This window comes from Mytilus edulis, chromosome 1, assembly GCF_963676685.1.
Source record: "Mytilus edulis chromosome 1, xbMytEdul2.2, whole genome shotgun sequence".
In the NCBI taxonomy this organism is placed as follows: domain Eukaryota; kingdom Metazoa; phylum Mollusca; class Bivalvia; order Mytilida; family Mytilidae; genus Mytilus; species Mytilus edulis.
The window spans coordinates 2,878,618-2,905,983 of NC_092344.1; the positions used below are offsets into that span (position 1 = coordinate 2,878,618).

At 30.6% G+C, this 27,366-nt stretch overlaps 2 protein-coding genes across 3 annotated transcripts in view; one reads left to right on the top strand and one right to left on the bottom strand.

The window, feature by feature from the left end:
• LOC139521704 (E3 ubiquitin-protein ligase RNF123-like) overlaps positions 1 to 9,877 on the bottom strand; it is a 46,295-nt gene extending 36,418 nt beyond the window's left edge. Inside the window, exons 1-9 of one of the 2 annotated variants that reach the window (XM_071315244.1) lie at positions 9,712 to 9,877; positions 7,400 to 7,475; positions 5,528 to 5,606; positions 4,885 to 4,967; positions 3,924 to 4,030; positions 3,236 to 3,290; positions 2,423 to 2,508; positions 1,219 to 1,305; positions 606 to 673 (exon numbers count right to left, since the gene is read on the bottom strand). In XM_071315244.1, the coding sequence (XP_071171345.1) occupies positions 606 to 673; positions 1,219 to 1,305; positions 2,423 to 2,508; positions 3,236 to 3,290; positions 3,924 to 4,030; positions 4,885 to 4,967; positions 5,528 to 5,606; positions 7,400 to 7,469 (635 nt within the window). In that variant the 5' untranslated portion in view covers positions 7,470 to 7,475; positions 9,712 to 9,877. Of the gene's footprint in view, positions 1 to 605; positions 674 to 1,218; positions 1,306 to 2,422; positions 2,509 to 3,235; positions 3,291 to 3,923; positions 4,031 to 4,884; positions 4,968 to 5,527; positions 5,607 to 7,399; positions 7,506 to 9,660 lie in introns of both variants that reach the window. The other variant, XM_071315254.1, reaches the window with a different exon arrangement.
• On the top strand, positions 9,858 to 26,497 carry LOC139521712 (rab GDP dissociation inhibitor beta-like). The gene is made up of 11 exons (XM_071315268.1): positions 9,858 to 10,159; positions 12,845 to 12,952; positions 16,931 to 17,027; positions 17,801 to 17,935; positions 18,523 to 18,721; positions 19,615 to 19,746; positions 21,533 to 21,701; positions 22,371 to 22,473; positions 22,862 to 23,006; positions 23,800 to 23,854; positions 24,190 to 26,497. Exons 1-11 carry the CDS (start codon positions 10,115 to 10,117, stop codon positions 24,322 to 24,324), a joined length of 1,323 nt encoding a protein of 440 aa, XP_071171369.1. The 5' UTR covers positions 9,858 to 10,114; the 3' UTR covers positions 24,325 to 26,497.
• The last annotated feature ends 869 nt before the right edge of the window (positions 26,498 to 27,366 follow it).

Below are 27,366 nucleotides of genomic sequence, written 5' to 3' on the forward strand. Positions count from 1 at the left end.
AATTGATCTTTTTTACAATTGAATTCAAGTACATCATATCTTTCTTTTTCTTTAAAGGGTTATAATTTATTCATGTTATTAACACTATCTAACTGTCTATCTTTCTGTACAAGGTGTCATACATGCCTTTAAAACATGATAAAAATGCATAATACTTGCATATAGAAGGTGTCATAGTTGCATATATAGTGTGTCGTACTTGCCTTCATAAAGGGGCAAACTTGTCTGTACAAACTATTATACTTGCCTATTTAAGGTATTATACTTGCCTATAAAAGGTATTATACTTGCCTATTAAGGGTATTATACTTGCCTATTAAATGTATTATACTTGCCAATAAAAGGTATTATACTTGCCTATAAAAGGTATTATATTTGCCAATAAAAGGTATTATACGTGCCAATAAAAGGTATTATACGTGCATATATTAAAGGTATTTAATATACTTGCCAATGAAAGGTATAATTCTTGCCTATTAAAGGTATTATACTTGCCTATTAAAGGTATTATACTTGCCTATTAAAGGTATTATACTTGCCTATTAAAGGTTTTATACTTGCCTATTAAAGGTATTATACTTGCCTATAAAAGGTTTTATACTTGCCTATAAAAGGTAACTGTTCCTTCATCACAATCAATAGCACAACTAATTATATCACCTGTGGTCCATGCCTGACAAAATATAAAGAGTAAACCATAAAAGCCAGAGTCAGTTCAGTAAGTTTCTCATAGATTGTACTATTTCTAACTGTGACAAATAAATGTAAGAGACGAAGTTGGGTACAGAAATCATTTGGAGTAACAGCACAAAAGGGTAATATTGAAAGATTTCACATATTGAATATATCCTTGCATGAATAATTTCATGATACTATGAAAAAAGAATTCCAGTATGGGTTTTCAATCACAAATAATATAAAAACAAATGATTTGGTGTAAAGTGGTCCAATGATTCCTCAAAGTAGTTTGTCCAGTTCTTTCTAATGATGAACCATGAGATAAACCAAGTAAAATTTGGCAAACGTAAAAGTTGAGCAAAACTTATCAATATCATTAACAGGCTATGGAAGAATTTTTAGTTTTCAGTTTGCTTTTTCACATAATTTCAGGTTTTCTCAAAATCAAGTAAAGAAGTAAAATTAGCATATAAAAACTGCTATTTTTAAATTGTTGGCAACACTCTTTGATGTTTAATTCAGGAAAGACAAAAAACATACCTCTCCATATCTCTGTGTTGTTTTGTTCCATTTTCTGACACGATTCCCATCAAAGGCATAGGAATCAACAGTGTCTCCTACACCTTCCTGTATAAAATAACAATCAAATTAGTTTTTGTGGAGCGACATGTCTTCCTGCCAACTTGTCAGTTAGTACAATTAAATCTGACTCACCATGCTGGTCAGGAAAGGGAGGTTTCCTTTTTATACTGTACTGAATGTATTTGACATTTAACCTGCTGTTTATTTAACATATATCTGTCCTAAAGTTATATCAATTAAACTTTCTTTGTTTGTCAATAGGGAACATCAATTTCATATAATATCTTGACTTAACACAGGAAAATACACACACCTATTTGTTGTACTTAGTCAATAAACAAGGTCAAGTTTTAAAATCAATCTAAAAAATCAGAATCTAGAGTCAATTGTTAATAAATTTCTAGTAGAAACTAGGTAAAAATGACTTCACTGGATACATTTGGTTGTACAACTATATTGTGAATTCTGACTCAGATTGTTAATTTCATTAATAAAATTAACGGTACCAATTTTCTTGCACCAGATGCGCATTTCGACAATACATGTCTCTTCAGTGATGCTCGTGGCCAAAATATTTGAAATCCAAAGCTTATATAAAAGATGAAGAGCTATAATCCAAAAGGTCCAAAAAGTATATATTAAACTGTTGTTCTTTCCTAATCCTAAGCATTTTTTAACATTTTTCATATCAACTATACAAATTTTCAAAAAATAAAAAAATACACATGATTTATCTAATATTATCTAATGTATTATCCATTTATTTTTTTAATCAAACATCAAATGACTTTTAAGTTATACTCAATGAAAGAACAAATCATTTAATAGCCAACATATTATTCTAATAAATCGTTTGATTTAAAGCAAAATTCTCAGAAACCTGATGTTCAGTAGTTGTTGTTTGTGGATGTGGTACATAAGTGTTTCTCATTTGTAGGTTTTTATATTGATTAGACCATTGGTTTTACACTAGTCATTTTTGGGGCCTTTTATAGCTTGCTGTTCAGTGTGAGCCAATGTTCTGTGTTGAAGACTTTGAAGTACTTTGACCTATAATTGTTTACTATTATAAATTGTGACTTAGATGGAGAATTGTCTCATTGGCACTCATACCACATCTTCTTATATCTATAAATACCTGTATATAGAAATGTATTTTTACCTCATGAAAAAATTTACAATTAATTGTGCACCATCCAATCTGCATCATTCCCTCTGATCCTAACATCACTTCATAAACCCATTTACCTGGAAAACATAATTACTTTGTTAGTCATTTTTTTTTATAGTTTATGGTGTCCATTAAGGAATTTTGTGATATGACTGGTCTCTCTATTACGTACACTTAAAATGTTACTGAAAAAACAAAGGGCAATTTAGAGCTTGATATAATAAGGTATTGACATCAAATACCATTCCTTGATCTCTGCTTGTCCTTTTGGTTGTATCATGTTATTAGGTAGCTGTGTCATTGATATCAATACACTTTCTATAATATGTTTTGATTATGCCTCAACTAGGGGCATTATGTTTTTTGGTCTGTGCGTCTGTTTGTTCAACAATTCGTTTGTCCTTCCATTCGTCCGTCTGTCAAACTTCAGGTTTTAGTTTTTGTCAAGGTGAAGTTAAAGTTTTATTAATTTGAAACATAGTACACAAGTTCCCTATGATATGATCTTTCTAAATTTAATGCCTTCAGTTGAATGAATATAGGAAATGATAGTGCAAGTGGGACATACATGTACTATGAACACATTTTTGTTGTTCTTGAAGTTGTGAAAAGTAGTAAAACATAATCAATTTGTGTGTCTTTTTATCCCTTTAAAATTCATCATAACTCACATTGTGACGTTCCAGTTTTCTGTGAGATTTCCATGGTAAAATCTACTGAATGCCCATTGTTCAGAAATGCTCAGTAACAAGCCACTTTTTACCTACCTAAATATGTTTCAACAGAAACTAAAGAATAACCTACCCTTGAAGACACAACAGTTGGCTCGAATGGTACTAAAGTTGCTACAACTTGTAACCTGAAAAATTAAATGTAATTTTATATCACAATAAATGTATGATTTTAATATTTAAATTGGACTATTATTTGGACATAATGTTATCAGTTTGAGCATGGCAAATTGTATTTTCTCAGTATGTTTAGACAATAATTAAATTAAAAAAAATGTTGATGAATGAATGTAGGACTCAAGCTATATTGTGCCTACAAACTTATCTACTTTCTGTGTCTACCTCTTAACATTGTCAATCTTGTATTCTTATTGGTTGTTGGACTTGTATTAAAGCACTGAATAGATACAAAAGTGAAAATAATTCATTATCAATAGAACCACAATAAGTTGTGACAATGCTGGTGTCAATTTACACTACTGTTATCCAATTAAAAATCTTGCGTGTATTTGTGGTTCAGATCATTTTTTGTACATATACTTTGATAATTTGAATTGTTACATCTGTTTTGTAATAATTTTACATTTATTTGTTACCAATCCCTTTTACTTTATGAATTTACCTTTTTTTCAAGTAGCAGTGCAAATTTTACCTTATATAATCTCTTTGTCCAGAATATGCATGAAAAATTTCCATTTAGAAATAAATCAAATCAATTAATTTGGCTAGTGAGCAAGCTGACAGATGCTTGTAAAACTTACTTCAAGTCTGTGCGACTCCACAGCTACTATCCCACTTCCACCGTTTGATCTGAAGTCAAACACAACTTCTGAAGGACCAATCCTTCCAGATGTGTTTTCTTTATTTCCTTCAAAGATCAATGCAAAGTAAAAGTTTGGTGCTTATAAATACTTTTGTGGATTGTTAAAAAAATCCTACAGACAGGAGGAGGTGATTAGTTTACCTACAATATTTTGTATCACTGCTATACATTCAAAGTTCTATTGCCTACTTTTAAAATTACAACCATTAAATTTCTCTATCTGATATAGAAAGACATGCATGCTGAATATGCATATGCATTTCATTATAACAAAAACCCAAATTTCATATTTGCAAATAAGGATATTGTAAACTATAAACCCATGAATTTTCAAGTACATTTATCTTTTATTTCTATTCAATATATACGTTAAAAATAATAAACTTTCGGTTGATGTCTGTCATATCTTTTTTAGTCATGGTTTATCATAAGGTCACATTGGTTTTTTTTCTTTTTAGTTGATTTACATTTTGTTTTGTTGAGATCTTTTATAGCTGATTATTCTGCATGGGTTTTGCTCATTTTTGAAAGCTATACAGTGACCTAATCACATTAGGTTCCTTCAATCCACTTCAGTTAAACTCTGTTAGATAGTTGTTACTTTAGCAATCATATCACATCTCCTTTCTCCTTCTTTTTATTTATGTGTATTAATACAGTCAATGACAATAATCCTGTATCAGCCATCAGTCATCATGTTCATATCAGTCATGGTTGCACAGGCCTCATTAAACCCCAAAATGTGTGTTACGCTACTAAGTATATAATAAAGTGGATAAAAGATAAACGTTTTTAATATCATACACCTCATCAACCAACCTCCAATTTAATCTCTTTAGATTGTAATTAAGTCTTAGGTTGATAAAATCCCTACAATATTTTCTATAGATTTGTCTTACCTTTCTTTGCTTTGTTGTCAGATTTAGGATTTTCCACAACACTGCCAAGAAAATACTGTAAATTCATTAAACCTGTTGGCTTGCTAAAAATACATTACAAACATTTAATTATGGATAATGTATCACATTATAAAACTTTAATTAGCAATTTTTTCACAATGTCTAAAATTGGTTTTTTGTCCCATTCAACAAATAATTACTCTACTAAAACTGAAAAATTGTTGGTATAAGCTTTAAATGATAAGAAACAGTACAATAAAATTAGACACACAAAAAAAGATCAAAAGTTAAAACTTTGGATGTTGGTCTCTTCAGATTACTTTCAAATGCTGTTAAATTAAATTCTTATAAACTGAAGAAGAAAAAACTCATATAAAATAGGGGATAAATATAAAAGGAACATAAAAGTTTGAAGAAAAATATTTTTCACCTTTTTCAGCTTTGGTTCCTTCTTATTTGGTTGTTGAAAGGCGAATCCCTTACATTAATATACATTTGCACATATTTGTGCCACATTACAATTTGTTATTATTTAATTAGAAATGGTTCATAAGTCATTAGATTTTTAAGTATTAATGAATGAATGTTTAAAGTAAATATGAAGAAAATGTGTGATCATTTAAAATGCATTGCAATGTTTTACCTTGTTTCATACACAGCAGCTGTAGCTCCTTCTTCTTTATGATGGAATACAACATCAAGAATTTCTTTCAGGTAAGGATCTATAATAGAAACTGTCAAAATGTAACCATGCTTATTTGAAGTACATTGTAACATTGTGACATTATAAAGATTGGATATGAATGTTTAAGCTAAACAATAACTGAATTGCATCTATCATCTTTCTACAAATAAACTATGTTAACGATGAAGATAAAGTCATACCATCATACAGCCACAAAATTGTTGCAGTTGTATAAAAATAGTGGTACCAATATATTAAATATACTGATTTGTAAGGGTGAAGGCAATTATCCAATTGTTATTTTATAAAGTACATATGTGAGGCATTTAGTCCTGATACTACACACTAATATCTGTAATACTCTATTTCACAACCCTTTACGCATAATATTGTTTATCATAAACTTTAATTGTAAAAAATAGTAAATAAATCTACTTTAAATAATAAAGAGAAAATTGTTAAAAGTAAAATCACTAGATAGGTGAAAACCAAAGAACCTATAACTTTAAGGAGGTTTTTCATAATAAATAGAGAAAAAAAAGGAAGAATGATTAAACAATTGTCTCACTAAAAAAAACTGACAAGAGAAACTAGAGGCTCTAAAGAATCTGTGTCGCTCACCTTGGTTTATGTGCATATTAAACAAAGGACACAGATGGATTCATGACAAAATTGTGTTTTAGTGTTGGTGATGTGTTTGAAGATCTTACTTTACTGAACAATCTTGCTGCTTACAATTATCTCTATCTATGATGAATTTGGCCCAAAATGTGACAGTAGAAAATATTTTGTAAAAATTTACAAAAATTGACTATAAAGGGCAATAACTCCTTATGGGGTCAATTGACCACTTTGGTCATGCTGACTTATTTGTAGCTCTTACTTTGCTGTACATTATATTGCTGTTTACAGTTTATCTCTATCTATAATATCATTCAAGATAAAAACCAAAAGCTGCAAAATGTTCTTATAATTACCAATTTAGGGGCAGCAAGCCAACAACAAGTTGCCTGCTTGTTCTGAAAATTTCAGGGCAGATACTTCTAAACCTAATGAACAATTTTATCCACAGCAGATTTGCTCTAAATGCTTTGGTTTCAAGATATGAGCCAAAAACTTCATTTTACCCTATGTATTATTTTTAGCCATGTTGGCCATCTTGGCAGGGTCATCGGACACATTTTTTAAACTAGATACTCTAATGATGATTGTGGACAAGTTTGGATAAATTTGTCTTAGTAGTTTCAGAGGAGAAGATTTTTTTAGAAGATAACAAAAATTGTAAAAAAATTGTAAAAAAATTGACTATAAAGGGCAATAACTCATTTTGGTCATGTTGACTTATTTGTAGATCTAAATTTGCTGAACATCATTGCTGTTAAAAGTTTATCTGTATCTATAATAATATTCAAGATAATAAACAAAAACGACAAAATTTTCTTAAAATTACCAATTTAGGGGCAGCACAACAGGTTCTCTGATTCATCTGAAAATTTCAGGGCAGATAGATCTTGACCTGATAAACAATTTTACCCCCGTGTCAGATTTGCTCTAAATGCTCTGGTTTCAGAGATATAAGCCAAAATCTTCATTTTACCCTATGTTCTATTTTTAGCTATGACGGCCATCTTGGTTGGTTAGCCAGGTCACTGGACACATTTTTTTATGAGAAAAGCTCACTTAGCCCTTCCGGCCAGGTGAGCTTAAAATGCAAACTTTATCTATAGAACTAAAATATCATATAATTCAGAATACATTGCATAAATATCCTTTATAATTTAACTAACACAAAATTTATACAGAGTTATTTTATTTGAGTTCTTATTCTACCTTCTGAACCAGTATCCTGATCTTGTTCTGATCTGACATATATCCCTCCCTTGTATGCTGCTTCAGCCATTTTCACCTGTAAATAAAAGGTATCAAAATCAGACAACTATATTATCATGCACAATTCAATATGTGAATAAGCTGCTTTACTGATCGTGCTTAAATTTTATAGTGAAAGGCTTAAGAAAGATTCAAACAGCTAACACACAAGCTTAACATTATCATCTATCCCTATGTGTGTCAATGTCAGATGCACTTTGACATGTACAATTGTAAACCTTGAATACTTTAATTCATACACTAAACAGTGGCAGGTTGAGATCAACAAAATCGTTTATAACATTTATTGCTACTGAGTCTGATTATCTAGAGCTGCGATTTATTCACAGCTTAATTTGACTTCTCAAACCCCAGCTTCAACATAAAGTTACATGCATGATTTATGAAAACTTAATCATGATGAGTGTATACATAGTATTTAAATCTGTGTAATGTTCATTACTGTAACTACATTTACATGCTTATCAGCTGTTTTCTGCTCTTTGGTCAGGTTGTTGTCTCTTTGACCTCTATACCTCATTTCCATTCCCATTTAAAAAAATTGTCTTTTTAATTTTATACAATATTGCAGGTTTAAGATGGATTGACATGTAAAAAATATGCTGATAGGGAAAGAAATGCATGACCATCTAAAATCAGTCTTTAAAGAAATGGTACAGAAAGAGCAAGGACTTTATCCAACAACAATTTAACTATTTTTTCAATAATATAAAGAAATAATTTTTTTAAAACTGAATGACAAAAAATTTGTCTAAAAAATCCTTCTTTCAATTATCATGAATAAATTGGAATGTACATGAAAGTGGTTTATAGTTGAGAGAAAAATGGGCAAACAAGTAAAGATTAGAAGAAAAAAAGAGACAGAAAAATGTAGAAAACAGTTTAAAGGGGTGATGAACAGTAAAGAATAGAAAACCCTGGGCAAGAAAATAAGAATAGAGCAAATTGGTTAAAAAATATATAAAAGATATAGATAGACAGACCGTGCAACTGCAAGGGCTGTATAGCCAATCAAGGTCATTAAAAACTTCCTCGTTCTCTTTTTCTCAGAACCACTGGCCACTACTACCCATACTGGCATTTAATATATATAGAGAGACAATTATTCAATTTGAATTTCATGGTTGCCCCGAGACATATATCAACACCTCACAGTCATGTCACACACTTAAACTAACTATAGTTGACCTATGGCTTATAGTACATGTATCTGAATGTTGACCAATAAACCATGATATGACATGAAAATGAGGTCAAGCCATGTTCAAATGAACCCAGTCAAACTGATATTGTACATGTCATGTACACCTTTCAATATAAAAAAGAAGCTGTGGTATGATTGGTAATGTGACAAATCCCCACAAGAGACCAAATGACAAAGAAATTAACAACTATAGTTCACGGTACGGCCATTAACAATGAGCAAATCCCATTACACATAGTCATGCAGCTATAACATTTTATTTAAACAAGAAAACTACTGGCCTAATTTATGTACTAAATAACGAACAAAATTCAAACTTTAGTGTAGACCTGTTGCAATTAGTATCCAAGATATATAGTCTCAAACACAAACACTTAGTTAAAATTAATCTCTGGTCAATGACATGTTGAATAGACATTAGTCTATTGACATTTTTATTTTTAATTGCTTTGATGTTGATCTTTTTTGCACCAATTGTTTTAAAGAATGGTTGTGATCATTGTATGTATAATGAATATTATTATTTATTTTAGCTTTGGGCACTATGAGCATGATGAGAAATTAAATACTATCCTTTATATGAAGACTGTATATTGACTATTGTCCCTTAATTTTCTTTTCACCGGATTGTGGTGTTTTTGATTATATGTCATATGATATCTTTGGACAGATTGGGGACAACCCGCCAAATGGGGTCGTTCATTTGAGTTACCATTTGGTAGTGCTAAAAAACTAAATTTTCGTAACTGAGAATTTTATTTAAAATGGCACATACTCATCGAAAATCTCGATTTACTGAGAAGTTACAAGCCTACGAAAACTTGGAAAACCTGATCCCTCCTTATTTTGTTTTGCAGTCACCCTATTTTTGTTTTGTTTTGCAGGCACACTTAACATGCAAAATATCAAATGTTGGCCTAATTTAATCAAAATACATCACGTCGTCTGCTAAACTGTAACACTAACAGTAATTTTGTTTGGACTTTAAATATATCACAACTTTACGACGCAAATTTACTAAATAATGGAAAACTATTTGTCAACATACAACTATAAGATGTGGCTTGATAAATATCAAGTTGTCATAAGTCTATTCATTTTAAAATATTCTTGCAGAGATCACCCTATTTTTGTTTTGTTTTGGTACACTTGACCAGTGATTTGAACCAGGAAGTGCCTAACAACTCAAATTTATTTAACCGGAAATGGTTACGTCTGAAGTACTATTTTCAAATCCATTTCAGCATAAATATTCGACTTGCAAAGAACAAACCATTTTAAGGATCAGAATAAAATTGAACTAAGGATGTTAATCTATCTATTGCAAAGACAAAAAATAAGAAAATATCAAATATTATAATGCTTTTGAGATTACTACGCGTGGGAGGCCATTTTCGCCGGTGTGTGTATTTATCAGCAGATTGAAACCATTCTCACGAAGAATATTCACAATGGATGAAGAATATGATGTTATTGTTCTTGGAACAGGACTAAAGGTATAAGCGTTTGCTAAGCAAATAGATAAGACGTGTAAAAAGACATAAATTCTTGTAATAAATGTCGTTATCAGAAAACAGTCTATCATCAGTCTTGTGTGATGTCATCACTGAAATTATCATGTGTTTTGGTTACAATACACAAAATGAAATGTACAATTTGCTAGATATATTATATTGATCAATCTAATTGCGAAAATGTTCAGAATCCGTTTAATAATAAACTAGCGCTAATAAAGCTGCGGAGTCTGATCTGCCGACATACATTTGGTGTATTGATTTTTGTAAGCTTCAGTAATTAGAAGCCCTTTTATACTCTGATTTATGTATAAAATGTTATAGGCCTGTTAAATATGTCAGTTAAAGCTTGATATAAATAAATTTCGAATGTCTCTTAACATTATTTTTTTTTAATTAAAAGCCACACCCCCTTACTCTATATTGTCACAAATCAAATAATCAATACATTCCATGTATAAGAGTCAGCATCTTTATGGTTTACTTTTATAAGGAGTTATTCAATAAACAGCTGACACTTCTGATTTAAGTTGACACAGACTTAAATCTGGTTAAGATCAAGTGGACATTGTCATGATTGTCATAAAAATAAAACAAGTTATCAATAACAAAAAGTAAAAACACAAAAATACTGAACTCCGAGGAAAATTCAAAAAGGAAAATCAAAAATCAAAAGGCAAAATCAAAAGTCCAAACACATCAAACGAATGGATAACAACTGTCATATTCCTGACTTGGTACAGGCATTTTCTAATGTAGAAAATGGTGGATTGAACCTGGTTTTATAGCTAGCTAAACCTCTCACTTGTATGACAGTCGCAATTTTATGTCCAAATTAACATAAAATAACATGAATTTAATAGACAATATTAATTTGAACTAGTTCATTTGCATTAAATGGTTATTGCATACAGTATTGAGACAATTAACTGACAAAAAAATATTAGAGTGACATTGGTATTTAGTACTATTTACAGAGGAAAAAGACCACATAGCTCGCTGCTGTGTATTGACAGTTAACCTACATGTAGTAATGTGAACATTGTAAATTTATGAGAGTCTATGATTGTTACAGCTTAAATTTTACATTTTATCAAACTTCCACTTGTATGATAGTTTTTTCAGTAAAAATATATTACATTGTTACTGATCATGCTGATTGTACCAAACCATACTAATTCTTAATAAGCAGTACAACTGTAGCTTCTGTAACCGTAACAATTTTTTTGTCATTTAAAAAATAATCTTTCAAATGAAGTATCTTATCTGGTTATCTACAATTTATGCTTGTACAACCATACCTGTCAACTGACCCATATTCTGCAGGTGTGACCCAAGATTTTCACAACACCCGCCGGGTCATTGAAATAACCCGGGAATTCCGAAAATGACCCGATTTCACCCGTATTTCTTAGCCTTGAGATTGATTTCATTAGTAATATTCCTTTGAAATACTGGCAAATTCGTAATTCTTCCATGAACAGGAAGTTGATCTAGCTATGTAAACTGTCAAATTAAGTGACCCATTAAGTGCATGGCTTCACTTGACAGCTTTGATGTCAAACACACTGTTAATTAACACCAATTACCTTAGCTTTAGGTCGTAAAATAAATTGCACCATTGGTTTACAAACTGAACTAGAGTTACTTCCCCTTATTTGTCACCATTCAAAATTATTCCTTATATTTACGTTTTATGGGTGAAAAAGATTAAATCATAAAAATATAAAATTCAAATACATATTGAAAAATAACTTTTCATTATTTTTATACCTTTATACAATTTTTTAAAAAAAGTTGAAAATTATTTTTTACATTTATACTTCCTTTAACTGTACTACTATATTTTATCATAGTCTAATTTCCTTGGTAAATGAAAAAGTAATATGGATCAAGGCTACATAGTCAATAGTCTCAAACATTTAAGATTTGCATTAAATTCTAGTGTTTGATGGTTGTAGTATTTTTTCTCATAAAGTAAATAAGACTGAGTTACACAAATTTATAAAAATCTTTAAATGTGCAATGAAATAATATTTAATAAGATTTAAAATGACTTAACAAAGTGAACATGCATTGATGTTTTGGTATCTGATATACATTATAAGAAAATGTACCATAAATACTGAAATTCAGCTCGAAAAAGTTCGTACGCGTTATGACCTGAGATTTGATTCTTCAATGCAGGTCATGACCTGCATTTTCATCGTCACAGGTTGACAGGTATGTACAACTGCTTAAATATTTTACTGTTGGTTGCCAAGTGGTATGGTCAGATCATGTTTTTGTACGTCATATGAATTCTTACTTCTACTATGCATGCTTTTTCAATGGAAATTGTGATGTCACAATGCATTCTTAATAGCACAGAAACCCATGAGACGAGGATACATGTATAGTCTCAAACATCTATTCTGTGTCGGTATATGTAACAGACAAATCATGCTCCATAATATCAAATAAAATATTATATAGGATAAAGCACATAATAAATATGACTTGGTGTAACCCAAATATACAGCATTCATGTACATGACAAATGATAAAAATAAAACATAAAGCATAACAATTGAAAATTAATAATGTTGGAAGAAACTATTTTTTGTTTGTTTGCCAGATTTTACCATCTTACCAGTTATACATGAATTTAACTTCTTTTTTTTTTAGGAATGTATCATAAGTGGTATGATGTCAGTTATGGGAAAGAAAGTTCTTCACATTGATAGGAATTCTTATTATGGAGGTGAAAGTGCATCAATCACACCACTGGAAGATGTAAGTATTCATGTGGGAACCGTTTACTCAATATGATATCTGACCAGTGGTCTCATTAGCCCAATTAAGAATGGTGTTATGCTTTTGATGTCTGTAGCCTCACATTTTTGTCCTTTTAGTCTAATTTAAAAATAACAATCATTGTGAGTTGTTTTTTTTGCTGTAAAGTGCAGTAGAGATTACTTAAAACATGGTTTAATGAATTAACATACATGTATTTATTAAGTTGAATATTTTTGTATTTGGATTAAATTTTTATACGACCGCAAAATTTGAAAAAAATTTCGTCGTATATTGCTATCACGTTGGCGTCGTCGTCGTCCGAATACTTTTAGTTTTCGCACTCTAACTTTAGTAAAAGTGAATGGAAATCTATGAAATTTTAACACAAGGTTTATGACCACAAAAGGAAGGTTGGTATTGATTTTGGTAGTTTTGGTCCCAACATTTTAGGAATTAGGGGCCAAAAAGGGCCCAAATAAGCATTTTCTTGGTTTTCGCACTATAACTTTAGTTTAAGTTAATAGAAATCTATGAAATTTTGACACAAGGTTTATGACCACAAAAGAACGGTTGGGATTGATTTTGGGAGTTTTGGTTTCAACAGTTTAGGAATTAGGGGCCAAAAAAGGGCCCAAATAAGCATTATTCTTGGTTTTCGCACAATAACTTTAGTTTAAGTAAATAGAAATCAATGAAATTTAAACACAATGTTAATGACAACAAAAGGAAGGTTGGTATTGATTTTGGGAGTTTAGGTCCCAACAGTTTAGGAATTAGGGGCCAAAAAGGGACCCAAATAAGCATTTTTCTTGGTTTTCGCACCATAACGTTAGAATAAGTAAATAGAAATCTATGAAATTTAAACACAAGGTTTATGACCATAAAAGGAAGGTATTGATTTTGGGAGTTTTGGTCCCAACAGAATAAGGGGCCCAAAGGGTCCAAAATTAAACTTTGTTTGATTTCATCAAAATTGAATAATTGGGGTTCTTTGATATGCCGAATCTAACTGTCATGACTGTGTATGTAGATTCTTAACTTTTGGTCCCGTTTTCAAATTGGTCTACATTAAGGTCCAAAGGGTCCAAAATTAAACTTAGTTTGATTTTGACAAAAAATGAATCAGTTAGGTTCTTTGATATGCTGAATCTAAAAATGTACTTAGATTCTTGATTATTGGCCCAGTTTTCAAGTTGGTCCAAATCGGGGTCCAAAATTAAATTTTGTTTGATTTCATCAAAAATTGAATAAATGGGGTTCTTTGATATACCAAATCTAACTGTGTATGTAGATTCTTCATTTTTGGTCCTGTTTTCAAATTGGTCTACACTAAAGTCCAAAGGGTCCAAAATTAAACTTAGTCTAATTTTAACAAAAATTGAAATCTTGGGGTTCTTTGATATGCTGAATCCAAAAATGTACTTAAATTTTTTATTATGGGCCCAGTTTTCAAGTTGGTCCAAATCAGGATCTAAAATTATTATATTAAGTATTGTGCAATAGCAAGTCTTTTAAATTGCACAGTATTGCGCAATGGCAAGAAATATCTAATTGCACAATATTGTGAAATAGCAATTTTTTTTTAATTAGAGTTATCTTTCTTTGTCCAGAATAGTAAGCAAGAAATATCTAATTGCAAAATATTGTGCAATAGCAAGATTTTTTTTAATTAGAGTTATCTTTCTTTGTCCAGAATCAACTTAAATCTTTGTTATATACAATATACAATGTATATTCACTTTTTACTACCAACTGATAAATTAAAATAATCTTTACCATTCAGTGATAACAAGCAGTTTTTTTACATCTTATTTCCTTATCTTATCTAAAATGTTTTTAGATAATGTATGTTGGACATTTGCAGTGATCTGGAAGGTTTTTTTCACTATGGGCCCAGGGCCCCTCAAAAATAAATTCAATGGGCCATTTTAAAAAATAATGGGCCATGTTGTCAAATGAGTGGGCCATTTGAATTGACCTCTGTAAAAAAAATAAAAAGTATCATTATTTTTTGCCAAAGAGGTGTTGTAACTTATCTTTATGATTTTAAATAATATCATAGATATTGTTCCTGTGATTCTGTAATTTCAATGAATATACAATAACTTCTTGCAAAACGGACAATATTAAAGATAACCTTTATTTACAATGTTTAAACTGGTACTGTTGCCTTGACTTGTTCATGTTTATGTTGGGTTTTTTTTAACAATAAATTTGGGTCTTCGTCGATATCATACTTATTCCAGACGTTCCGTATTAGAAGACATTTCAGGCACTTCCTCTGCACTTCTTGTATTATTATTATTACTTTATCACGACGACAAGAATAACAATAGAGAGTACCAATAATTGATAGAACAAAACAATAATTCGCTGAAGTCATGTTTACAAAATGTCAAAACGAGCCAAAGACCAAAAAACAGCAAGGACAGTTAAGCGCCTTTTATGGAGACAAAAACTATATTCATAAAAAGGCTTCGGGGGTTTTCAATCGAAATAATAGCAAGCTAAACTAAATTAAAAGATTATCATTAGAGTTAAATCTCGTCTGTAATAGCCAAATTTCACAAATTTAAAGTTCTTTATAAAAAATTATATCATGAATGATGGTTAATTATGTTTTTTGGGATATCAGTTAAACCGCATGGTTCTATTATTACCATAGGAAAACACCCGAGACGTTAAACTTCATGGTTCTATTACCATAGGAAAACAACCGAGACGTCCCAAAAATGTATATAGGTGCTCCTATGATTGGAGGAACATTATACAGTTGTGTACACACACATGGCGGCATGCAAACGATCGGAAATCCATTTGACGATATCTAAACGTTTCGAAACAATGTGAAAAATATCGTGCGCCACGTGGGCGCTTACATTTGTCACTCTATGCGCCATTTCTGGTCAATATGCGCTATAGGCGCAGGGCGCACGACCTTCCCGATCACTGCATTTGCCAGACATGACTATGATGTCATTTTCTATTTTTATTTGCCAATAACTTTATGTAAACAACTTCATTGGAAATTTGCCAATATAAAATGTTGCTGATGAAGTTTTTTTTATTGTTTTATACAATAAACAATGTATATATTCACTTTTACTACCAACCAATCTTTACCATTCAGTGATAACAAGCACTTTATTTTACATTTTGATATTTTATGATGTATTTAAAAGAGTAGTTATTGTTGCAAACTCCATTAGAAATTTGAATTGATATCAGTTTTGGAAAAAGGGAAACGGGGATGTGAAAAAGGGGGGGGGGGTTAAATTTTTCTCATTTCAGATTTCATAAATAAAAAGAAAATTTCTTCAAACATTTTTTTGAGAGGATTAATATTCAACAGCATAGTGAATTGCTAAAAGGCAAAAACAAACTTTTAAGTTCATTAGACCACATTCATTCTGTGTCAGAAACCTATGCTGTGTCAATTATTTAATTTTAGATTTAAAAAGTTTGAAGAAGAAATCTTTAATTGTAAAATTTGTAAAATCTTGACATTTGTTTTGGGTAAAAAAAAACCATGTAATGTCAAAAATTTGATCACAATCCAAATTCAGAGCTGTATCACGCTAGAATGTTTTGTCCATACTTGCCCCAACTGTTCAGGGTTCGACCTCTGCGGTCGTATAAAGCTGCGCCCTGCGGAGCACCTGGTTTTTAATTGAACATTGGCAGGGTGACATCAAGTAATTTTAATTGAAAATCTAGGGTGATACAAATTTTTCCTTAACATATTTAAGGGATAATTCTAGGTGATAAACTCACCCTTTTTGTCAACTACATGCAATGACATGTATGGTGAGTGCTGATCATAGCAATTCAATTATTTCAAACTTTTGTCTTAATGGCAAGTCATGAAAAAATATGGTATTTGCTTGTGATTGAATGTCAGATTTAATAAACAAAAGCTACATATAAATCTCAATGAAATGAAAATAAACATGTGTCTTTTCTTTATACCTATAGGTTTACAAAAAGTTTGGAATGGGTAAACCAGCAGAAAAACTTGGAAGAGGAAGAGACTGGAACATAGATTTGATTCCTAAATTTCTCATGGCTAATGGTGGGTAGCTATTTATTGAATTATTTATAAAACAATGAGACAACTACCTTCTAAAAAACTGTTGGTTACCATACAAGCTTGGTGAAGAGAGTGAACATATATTTATATACAGTGATCTTCCAAAAAACTGTTGGTTACCATACATGCTTGGTGAAGAGAGTGTATATATATTTATATACAGTGACCTTCCAAAAAACTGTTGGTTACCATACAAGCTTGGTGAAGAGAGTGTACATATATTTATAGACGTATTTAGGAATAACTATTCTTATTTAACTGTTGGTTACCATACAGGCTTGGTGAAGAGAGTGTACATATATTTATATACGTATTTAGGAATAATTGTTCTTATTTAATGAAATGATTTCATTCTTTCTTAGTAAGCATGAAAAAGCTTTCAGTTGAACAATCGAATGTTGCAAATTTATAATCATCTTAGCTGACTTATACTTAAATAATTTTATAATTGATCCGTACTGGAAAAGTTCTCAGTTCAACATTGGTCAAAATTCCTTGTCCTGTTAATTCTGCTAAAGTAACTTCAAAAAAAAAGGAGATCTTTGGCTATATATATCTTACAAAACAATATGAAATTTTAGCACTCCTGACAGCTTAATTAATAAGCTGTCTAGAGGTGGAAAATATCCTTTCACACTTGGTGCAGTAGTAGAACCAACCTGTCTGTCTCAATAATCACAGCCTACATTATATTTCTGGACAATGTACATATTCAATTAATCTTTGTATGATTTAATAGTATTTATATTTTGTAGGACAATTGGTAAAGTTGTTGGTAGGTACTGGTGTGACCAGATATTTAGAGTTTAAATGTGTAGAAGGAAGCTATGTGTTTAAAGGTGGTAAAGTGTACAAGGTCCCAGCTGATGAGAAAGAAGCATTGACTACATGTAGGTATTTGTTAGTAAAGTTAAAGAATGTAAAGCGACCTCTAAATGTATTAAATGTTGTTGTTCCTTGGGAGACAGAATTACACATGATGTGACCTTGGCAATAGAAAACCATAGAACTGTCCAAAGAATCATATTGGTTTTCATTAATCTTGTGATGCATCACAACATGAGCATTATTTTTTAGTGAAATATAGTTTCTTTTATTGATTTTATATGCATACATGGCATATGTATACATTAAATTTCAAACTACAAACAAACAAAATACCAACAGCAATAAAAATAAGAAGTGATGCTGTTATCCAAATGTATTTTCACCTTATTTATATATTATAATAGTAAGTAAATAACTTTTGCCTGCATATGTAAAGTACAAGAAATAATGGAAAGATTTTCAACCACAAAATTGAATATAACTATATCCAATTAAATCAATATCCATCATGACCATTTTCCTGTAAAAAAATGTTTTACACAAATCAATATTTCCTTCCATTTTTGAAGAAAAAGATATATTAATTTAAGACTTGAATGAATAACATAAGTACCGCACCTGCTAAACTACATTTATTATTCTATTTCAGCACTTATGGGACTATTTGAGAAGAGAAGATTTCGAAAGTTTTTGATATTTGTAACTGAATTTGACTTAGAAAACCCCAAAACATGGCAGGGTGTAGATCCAAAACTAACCACAGCTTCAAAGTTATATGAAAAGTTTGGTCTAGATAACAATACAGCTGATGTTACTGGCCATGCTTTAGCTCTTCATCTTAATGAGGCGTAAGTCTAAGTAAAAAGTAAATAACAAAAATACTGAACTCCGAGGAAATTTAAAAACAGAAAGTCCCTAATCAAATAGCAAAATCAAAAGCACAAACACATCAAACGAATGAATACCAACTGTCATATTCCTGACTTGGTACAGGCATTTTCTTATGTAGAAAATGGTAGATTGAACCTGGTTTTATAGCTAGCTAAACCTCTCACTTGTATGACAGTCGCTTCAAATTCCTTTTTATTGACAACGGTGTGGAACAAAACAAACAGACATAATAGGTAAAATGTCAAAAATACAGCAGTCAACATTGTGTTAAAATCTTAATCACAAAAAAAAAAATATGTAACAAAAGATGCACATAATGGCATATAGACCAATCATATTGGCAAAAATTAAAGACAAGAATACACAAATTTACCATAGTACAATAAGAGGATGTGTAACTACAGAGCCACGTAATATATGTAACAAAGAAACATAAAAAGGAATATAGACAAAGCACATAGCAAACATGAAAGACAAGCAACAAAAAAGTTTTACAATAGCCCATTAACGGGATGTATAAGTACAGAGCCACGCTATATGAATGGAAGTAACACCAAAAGTCATATAGACAAAACACACTATCAAAAATGATAGACAAGAATTCGAGAATATCATAAACAATAATGACAGTGTCTTTGGAAGTTAGATGTTATATATAAAATCTTACAATTCTTTATTTTTTCTTAAAAGAATAAACTGTGCCTTGGTTGAATTTGTTGTCTCATGATGAACTTCAATTCAAATGATAAATGTGTAATACTTTACAAAAACTTAGATTAACCAGTGTTGTTGCCTTCTGTACATCTATCTTTTATATATTGTAATCTTAACAGTGATTGTCAACTTGCAGGTACAAGAATGAGCCATGTCTAGATTTAATTAACCGAGTGAAGTTATATTATGAATCATTAGCCAGATATTTGAAGTCTCCTTATCTATATCCATTGTATGGTTTGGGAGAATTACCACAGGGTTTTGCAAGGTATGTTTAAATCAATCATATCTTATTTGTTGTTATAATTGTAGATAATAATTATTATTCTGCCAGTACTGTTGTTTAGAGGCTGTTTAGCCCACCTGATCAATAGGGTTGTTTAGATCTAAAGCTAGCACTTGACATTTGTCTCTATTGTCAGCATCTGTCTGAGTTTACCTTTACACAAACAATTGTACTCCTCTGAAACAACTGGGGATATGGAAACTTAACATAGTCATCCGTACATAGGTGGTCAGTTTCAAATTAACTGCCTTCTTTGTAGATATTAAAGTAAAATATGGTAAAATATTAATTCCTGACAAAACGTGTTAATTGTAGCAGTCCTTTTGGGTTATTGGTCAATAAGTGTTCATGGTAGTAAATTTATAAGCATAAAAGAAGATTGAATTTTACCAGTTTTAAACCTAGGCTCTTTTTTCTCTGAAAGATCATGAAAAATCTTAACATAGGGCAGATTTTACAGTATTGTGTTCTGTCTCCTACTTTCATGTTGCTAATGTGACGGAGACAAAAATTAGTAACGTTAGCGACATTTGGACATGTCACATGAGCAACAACATCTTTAAAAGTTAAAATGTATGCACACAGTGATGTTTAATATATGCCTGGAGTAATAAAATTGTACAGTCTGGTTTAGAATTTCTAAATATACAGAATGTCATTTGCAGGTGTACTTTATATCAAATGAATACACAAGAAACCAATTCGTAATAGTAACATTAGCAACATCTACTATCATGACATTATGTTTTGTTGCGAACGTCTTTTTGATGGACGGAATACATTTAAGGTCCTCTTGTAACGATATTACATACAACTTACCTTCTTTGCTTCCCCATCATGTGAAGGAACTGACTCCGAATCTATTTCTGCAAAGGGCGATATCGTAACTCCTATACAGGAGAGTTACAGATAAAAATATATGTTGCTCACGTGACACTGATTTGGACGGAAACCTCGAACAGTAACGTTCGCAAAAAATAAAACAGCCAATGATATTGATTCCTCAAGTCCTTTGACCCCCTTACGTCATCCAAATTTAATATGATTGCTATTTTCAATTATTTATAAAACCCGGGATAAAAATAACTACAATGGGCTGTCTGAGAACTAACAAGAAAATTGCGATCGTGACATACCACAATGGACGGAAAAGACGTGACGTTAGCAACAATATTATTAAATTACCTTTTTTAGCCTTTACCAATAAAAATCTGCCTTAAAGTTATGATTAAAACACAAAAGAAGACTTTTTATTAAAATATAAGTCCATGTTATTAGGCTCCACTTATAAATAATACTTCAAAATTCCACTCCAAATAAGCTGGATGTCAGTAAAGTAGGTCATGATGTCTATTCCATGTCCAATATTTTGAAATTGAAAACCCTCTAATTCTAACATAAAAAACAAACACAGAGTAATTTTTATTTTTATTTACTCAGAAAGACACATTTTATTCAATAACATAATGCATTACTCCATTACACAGTCTGTTTCACAGTTTCAGCAATTGCTTTTTTGATGGATACAAAAAACAATAATTCCTTCTTATTGTAAAATCTGCCATAGTGGTCCTGATGTATTTTACAAAACCTATAATTCAAGCATACAATTATGTACTGTAGTTCTAAGATTTCACTAATCAATTAGATTGAGCAAATTTGTTTTAGACAAGGCCAAAATTTGAAAGTTAAGGTAAGCCATTCAAATTAATTTTAAAACAAATTTTAACAAGTTAGTTTGATAAAAATTGTTTAATGCTATTTTCAGATTAAGTGCTATTTATGGTGGAACCTACATGTTAGATCGACCTGATGCTGAAATAGTGTATGAGGATGGAAAGGTAGTAGGTGTGAAAGCCCAGGGAGAAGTAGCTAAATGTAAAATGGTTGTTTGTGATCCTTCCTATGCTACAGACAAATGTAAAACTGTAGGAAAGGTTGGTATTGTATTGATATAATTTAAATGTACTATTCTATAATTCCTAGTGAATGTTGAGGTTTTCAGAGATAACCAGTAACTCAAGAAAGCAATAGAACAAACTCTTATCCCTTAAACTTTGTAATTTAAATTGTTGATATTATTTACTTATTCCAAAATCTTGCTTTAAAGTGCAGTGTTTTCCACAGACTGTAAAGCACAATGTAATAGGGCTATAACATTTTACCTCTGTCATTGTCTGTGCTATGTGACCCACCAAAGCTCTACCATTTTTTTCGAATGGTTAATTTCCTGCAACCACCTGTAAAATTTTGATCACTGGATTATCTGTTGATTTGTAAAAGTATTTTATCCTACCTAACAATGTCAAATATAAGAGGGACCAGATCAATGAAAGAATAAAATGCTGCCCTACACATAACTATTACAAACAGATGGATTTTTATTTCTAAAAAGATACAGAAATTTAATGAATGGAGAAATCGAAATCAGTGGCATTTACTCAAGAAATCATTTCCAAGCTTATAAACAATAAATGTACTGTAAAAAAGTGCATAAAGATCCAACCCATGGTAAAATCATTAAACTCCAACTACCTTGAACTATATCTTAAATGTTGTTAAATTATTATTAGATTGACAGTTAAGTTACAATAATTGTGTTTTAGGTAATCAGAGCCATCTGCATCTTGGATCATCCCATTAAAGATACAAAAGATTCATTATCAACACAAATTATTATTCCACAGAACCAAGTCAACAGAACACATGGTAACATTATTTATCGTAATATGTTATCATTGATGATTGTATTCAATTCAGTGTTAATTATAAGACTTCTACATAATGGAAGAATTATTTATATTTGATAATCATGATAATTGTTGAATTGCAAAATGAAAGATAGTATACTTGTTTGAAATAAATCATAATCAACAAGGTTTTAAGACAAGCCTTCCACATAAAAAATTGTTCTCTCACAAAATTTGATAAGTTTATGCGGTCCTCTCACTTCAGAGTTTGATAAGTTTATGCATGTAATAGATATCCTTTACACATTTCTTGTTTTTATTTTCATGAATGTTGTTAACTGCATTGCTCACATTAACTAAGCATTGCAACACAAGCATTTGACTTTATATCTGATGTTTTCCTGCAGATATATATATTAGTATGATATCAGCTACACATTTTGTCGCTGCAAAGGGACATTACTTAGCCATAGTCAGTACCACTGTAGAAACAAGCAATCCAGAGGAAGAAATTAGGGTAGCATTAGACCTTATTTCACCTATAGAACAAAAGTGAGTTTGTAATTAAGTTTCTGACAGTAAAATGCCTTCAAAATATCTATCGCTACCTAATTGTGAAATATATTTTTCTTGCAGCTTTAGGTATTAAAGAAGTACAAATTCAAATGACAGAACATTTATTTTTGCTAGAAAAAAGATGTATTACAAACCTCTGTTACTATTACTATAATGGAATGGGGGAAAAAACGCTTTCACTGAATTAGTTGGTATTTACCTGACTGGTTAAATTTTTGGAAAGTGAACTGTCCCATTGAATAAATAAGATGGGTACCGTTCTCTGCAGAATTATTTTATTGAGTGCTTATAATTTCTGCTCAGTGGTGAAGTGGTTAGTGCATCAAACTACTAACACAAAGGTTCCAGGTTCAATTACCATTTGGGGAGAAAATTTCAGGGCTCTCCTTTGACACCATTTGTTGGTATGGTCATAAAAATCGAATGAAGGGAATGATAAATGGCTGACACCTGTAGAGACAGCCTTGTAGATTTTGAGAGAGAGCAGGCTAATGCTGCAACAAGGCAGCACTCACACCCACAAAGTGGAAAGAGATTAATATAAGTTGCAATAACTCGTTTCCAAATCTACAATAGATAAATATGTTTAAACTAAATTTCTACTTTAAAAATCAATCTTTTATTAATTGATTTGGCTGTACAAAAAAAGCTATTGATGAATAAATACATGTACCAACACCAAATAATTAATGTTCCAAGATTTTTCCGTGTGCCCATTCTATTGATATCCATTAAACTGTCATCATACATAATATACATATCATTTCAGATTTGTGTCAGTGAGTGAATTAAAAGAACCAACAGATGATGGATCAACTTCTAAAGTAAGATTTTATTTTATGATTTAAGTTTATGTTATGACAAATGTAAAACTATCATTATAATTAAGTGTCAAAAATTAGAAAGTTATATTATTGTTTTGCTTTGACAGTTATAACGCATTTCATACACCATTAGACACAGTTAAAGCTAGGCAATAAACAATTAAAACATTTAATTGTACCTGTATATTTAATATATTCAAGTTTAACCATTGTTGCCAAAGCTACAGGTGATTTTGCTTTCATATTAATTAAGTGAATAAACAAGTGATTATTTCAATTTGTAGAATTGCATCTGAAGGTTAATTATTTCTTATCAACAATTTCTTTATATGCAGGTATTTATTACAAAGTCGTACGATGCCACATCACATTTTGAGACAACTTGTGCAGATGTAATTCAAGTGTTCGAACGAGCATATGGAGGAAAGTTTGACTATGATAAAGTACAAAATACAGATCACGAAATGTAACATAAACAACATAATAGACTTCAAATTTTAACTCAATATGTTGTGATAAAGGGAAGCAATTCATTGCAAAGTTATGATGCATTTGGTATAAAAATATATTTGTCTATTTATTTGCATCTTGTTTATTTGGTGCACTGGCTGAAACCAATGAAATATCAGTATTTTGTTTGCTTCTTGTTAAAAGATATGTTATTTTGAGAATCTTTTGGGGAAAGAAAATTATACTTTTATCTCCCCTAATTTTGTTTGTTTATAATTCAGCGGTTGTTTCTGAACAGAACAACTGTATAGAGTATAGAACATTTAGAACAATTTGAAAACTAATATTAATTTTCATTCCATACATGAAATTTCTTAAAATTTACAATCTTTTTATAAAAAGTGTTCAGATTGATCAGTGTACATATACTATGATTTATTAATAAATTATTTTTATGTCTCTTTGTCCATTGACTTGTTCTAACAAAGTTGTATGTAATATGTCATTTTCATATTGTGTACTTGTATGGCACAACTTCGTCTGTTGAAGAGTACATTTAATATCATTTTATCATCTGAAATATTTTATGCTGTATAATGATCAAAAAGGAAGATATGAATTAAAAATATAAAGTAACATGATACAAATGATGTTAGAACAGGGTTACTTGATTGAGGATCAATATATACTGTCACAAAGTCATGTAGTGCATCTGTGTCAAATGTATGTTTATAACTTTCACACACCTAAAGTGCAATAAAAGTTGGTTTATATAACATTTTTATACAGGCCCTGTGCTTCGTAAGAAAGCTTTTCAAATTATTAAACTAATTGCTTAGTTCTCTCTGATTACCAGATAATTTATATGACTTAAACATTGTAAAATTGTGTTAATACTTTTCTGGCAAATGAACATTTTAGATATGACCAAAAAGGAAAACTAAATATGATATATATGCTACCTCCCTGGCATAATATGATAAAGATTGAAATGGTAAACTTGGCATAGTTTAAGGATTAAACATTTTAGTTCTTTTTATATTTTGTCATTGCATCACGCTTTCCTTTTTTTTTCGATTATTTTTATTGACTTTCCATTGCAATGACATTTATCTGTTTGTTAGTCATGGTAGTTTACATTCTGTCCTATCTGTGCCAAAACCAAGGTACTCTTTTAAGATGTTATACAATCGCTGAACCTGATAGAAAATAACACACTTTACAAACTCAATCTACCATTGCTTCAAATGCTTTTATGATGATTACAAAGGTTCTATTTCTTACATTTGGACCAAATTTATATTTGTTATTATTTATTAATGTGAAGTTTGTTTTTGCTATTATAAATTATGAACACATTTTTGATAAAGTACTAAAAAGTTCTACAATACATATAAATGATATCATTGCATGCTTTAGCACCTAAGCCAACTTCTAACACCAGAATTGGCACCCACAATAAAGTATCGAGTATACAGAAAATTGTGTTCATATAAAGAACACATATAATACAGTTATCCTATATGTTTTTATTCCCCCTTGTAAGTCTACTGCTGACAGTCCTCTAAATTTGAACCTTATCTTATAACTGACTTCCATGTTATTTAGTGAAATCTGTGTAATCATCAAAAGACTCAATAACAGAGTGTCAACAAAGTAATGGGTATTGTGGTCATCAGTATTGGTTTAAGGAAACAAGGATAACACAGCGTAAAAAAAACTTTTGTTTTTAATTGGAAGTTGGAAGAAAGTGTTAAATGTTGGACCTGCAATTTAGGCTTTTTTTAGTCCTTTTAAAAAACAAATTTAATTCAGTAGACAAGTGATGAAAGTTTTAAAAAAAAAAACTATAAAAAATTGAATGCATTAAATAATAAGAAAAAGAAGGTGAAGGATTTGTATAAAAAATATTACAACAAAATGACTAAGCTTGCTAGTATTTGGCTTGTAAAAGTCATGGTTATTGTCAGTAAAACTTAAATGTATACTGTATATCATTTGAAATAAGGATTTACATTATAAATGTAAGCTATGAGATTAGCTATGTAGCCTATTAAGTGCTGATGTAAAAGAAAAAAATGAGATCATCTATTGTATGTCGTAATGAAAAAATGGAAAATGCTATTATTTGTAAGAAATTATGCTTAATCACATTAAATATGTCAGAAATTATTAAAAATCATAAACATGCTATTCCGTAGTTTGTTTGTATATTACATAAAGTTGGTAAAATATTAGTGAAATTAGGAAGAGAATCCGTTTTTATACGCCCGTCAAAATTTTGACGGGACGTATTATGGTATACCAATGTCCGGTGTCCGTCCGCCTGTCTGTCTGTCCATCCGTCTGTCTGTCCGTCCGTCCGTCTGTCTATTCGCCGTAAACATGTCACACCGTAACTTGAGAACGACTTATCTAAATTTCATGAAACTTAATATAGTTGTTCTTTATGATGGTCAAATGATCTGTATACTTTTTGGTGAAAATAAGATTTAAACTTTTTGAGTTACGGCACTTTGTAACTAAAACAGGGGTGTGTTTTTTTTCACATGTTGCACCGTATCTCAAAAACGATTCTTGATTATTGCTTAAAACTTTACACACTTCTTAGTTATATTAATCTTAATATCTGTATACTTTTTGGTGATGATTCAAAATTTCATTTTTGAGTTATTGAGTATTTTGTAAAAAAAGGGGGAGGGTTTTTTACATGTCGCGCCGTATCTCAAAAACGATTTATGATTATGGCTTAAAACTTTACACACTTCTTTGTTATATTAATTTCAAGATCTGTATACTTTTTGGTGATGATTCAAAATTTCATTTTTGAGTTATTGAGTATTTTGTAAAAAGGGGGAGGGGGTTTTTATATGTCGTGCTGTATCTCAGAAACGATTTATGATTATTGCTTAAAACTTTACACACTTTTTTTTTTATATTAATCTAAAGATCTGTATACTTTTTGGTGATGACTCAAAATTTTATTTTTGAGTTATTGAGTATTTTGTAAAAAAGGGGAGGGTTTTTTTTACATGTCGCGCCGTATCTCAAAAACAATTTAT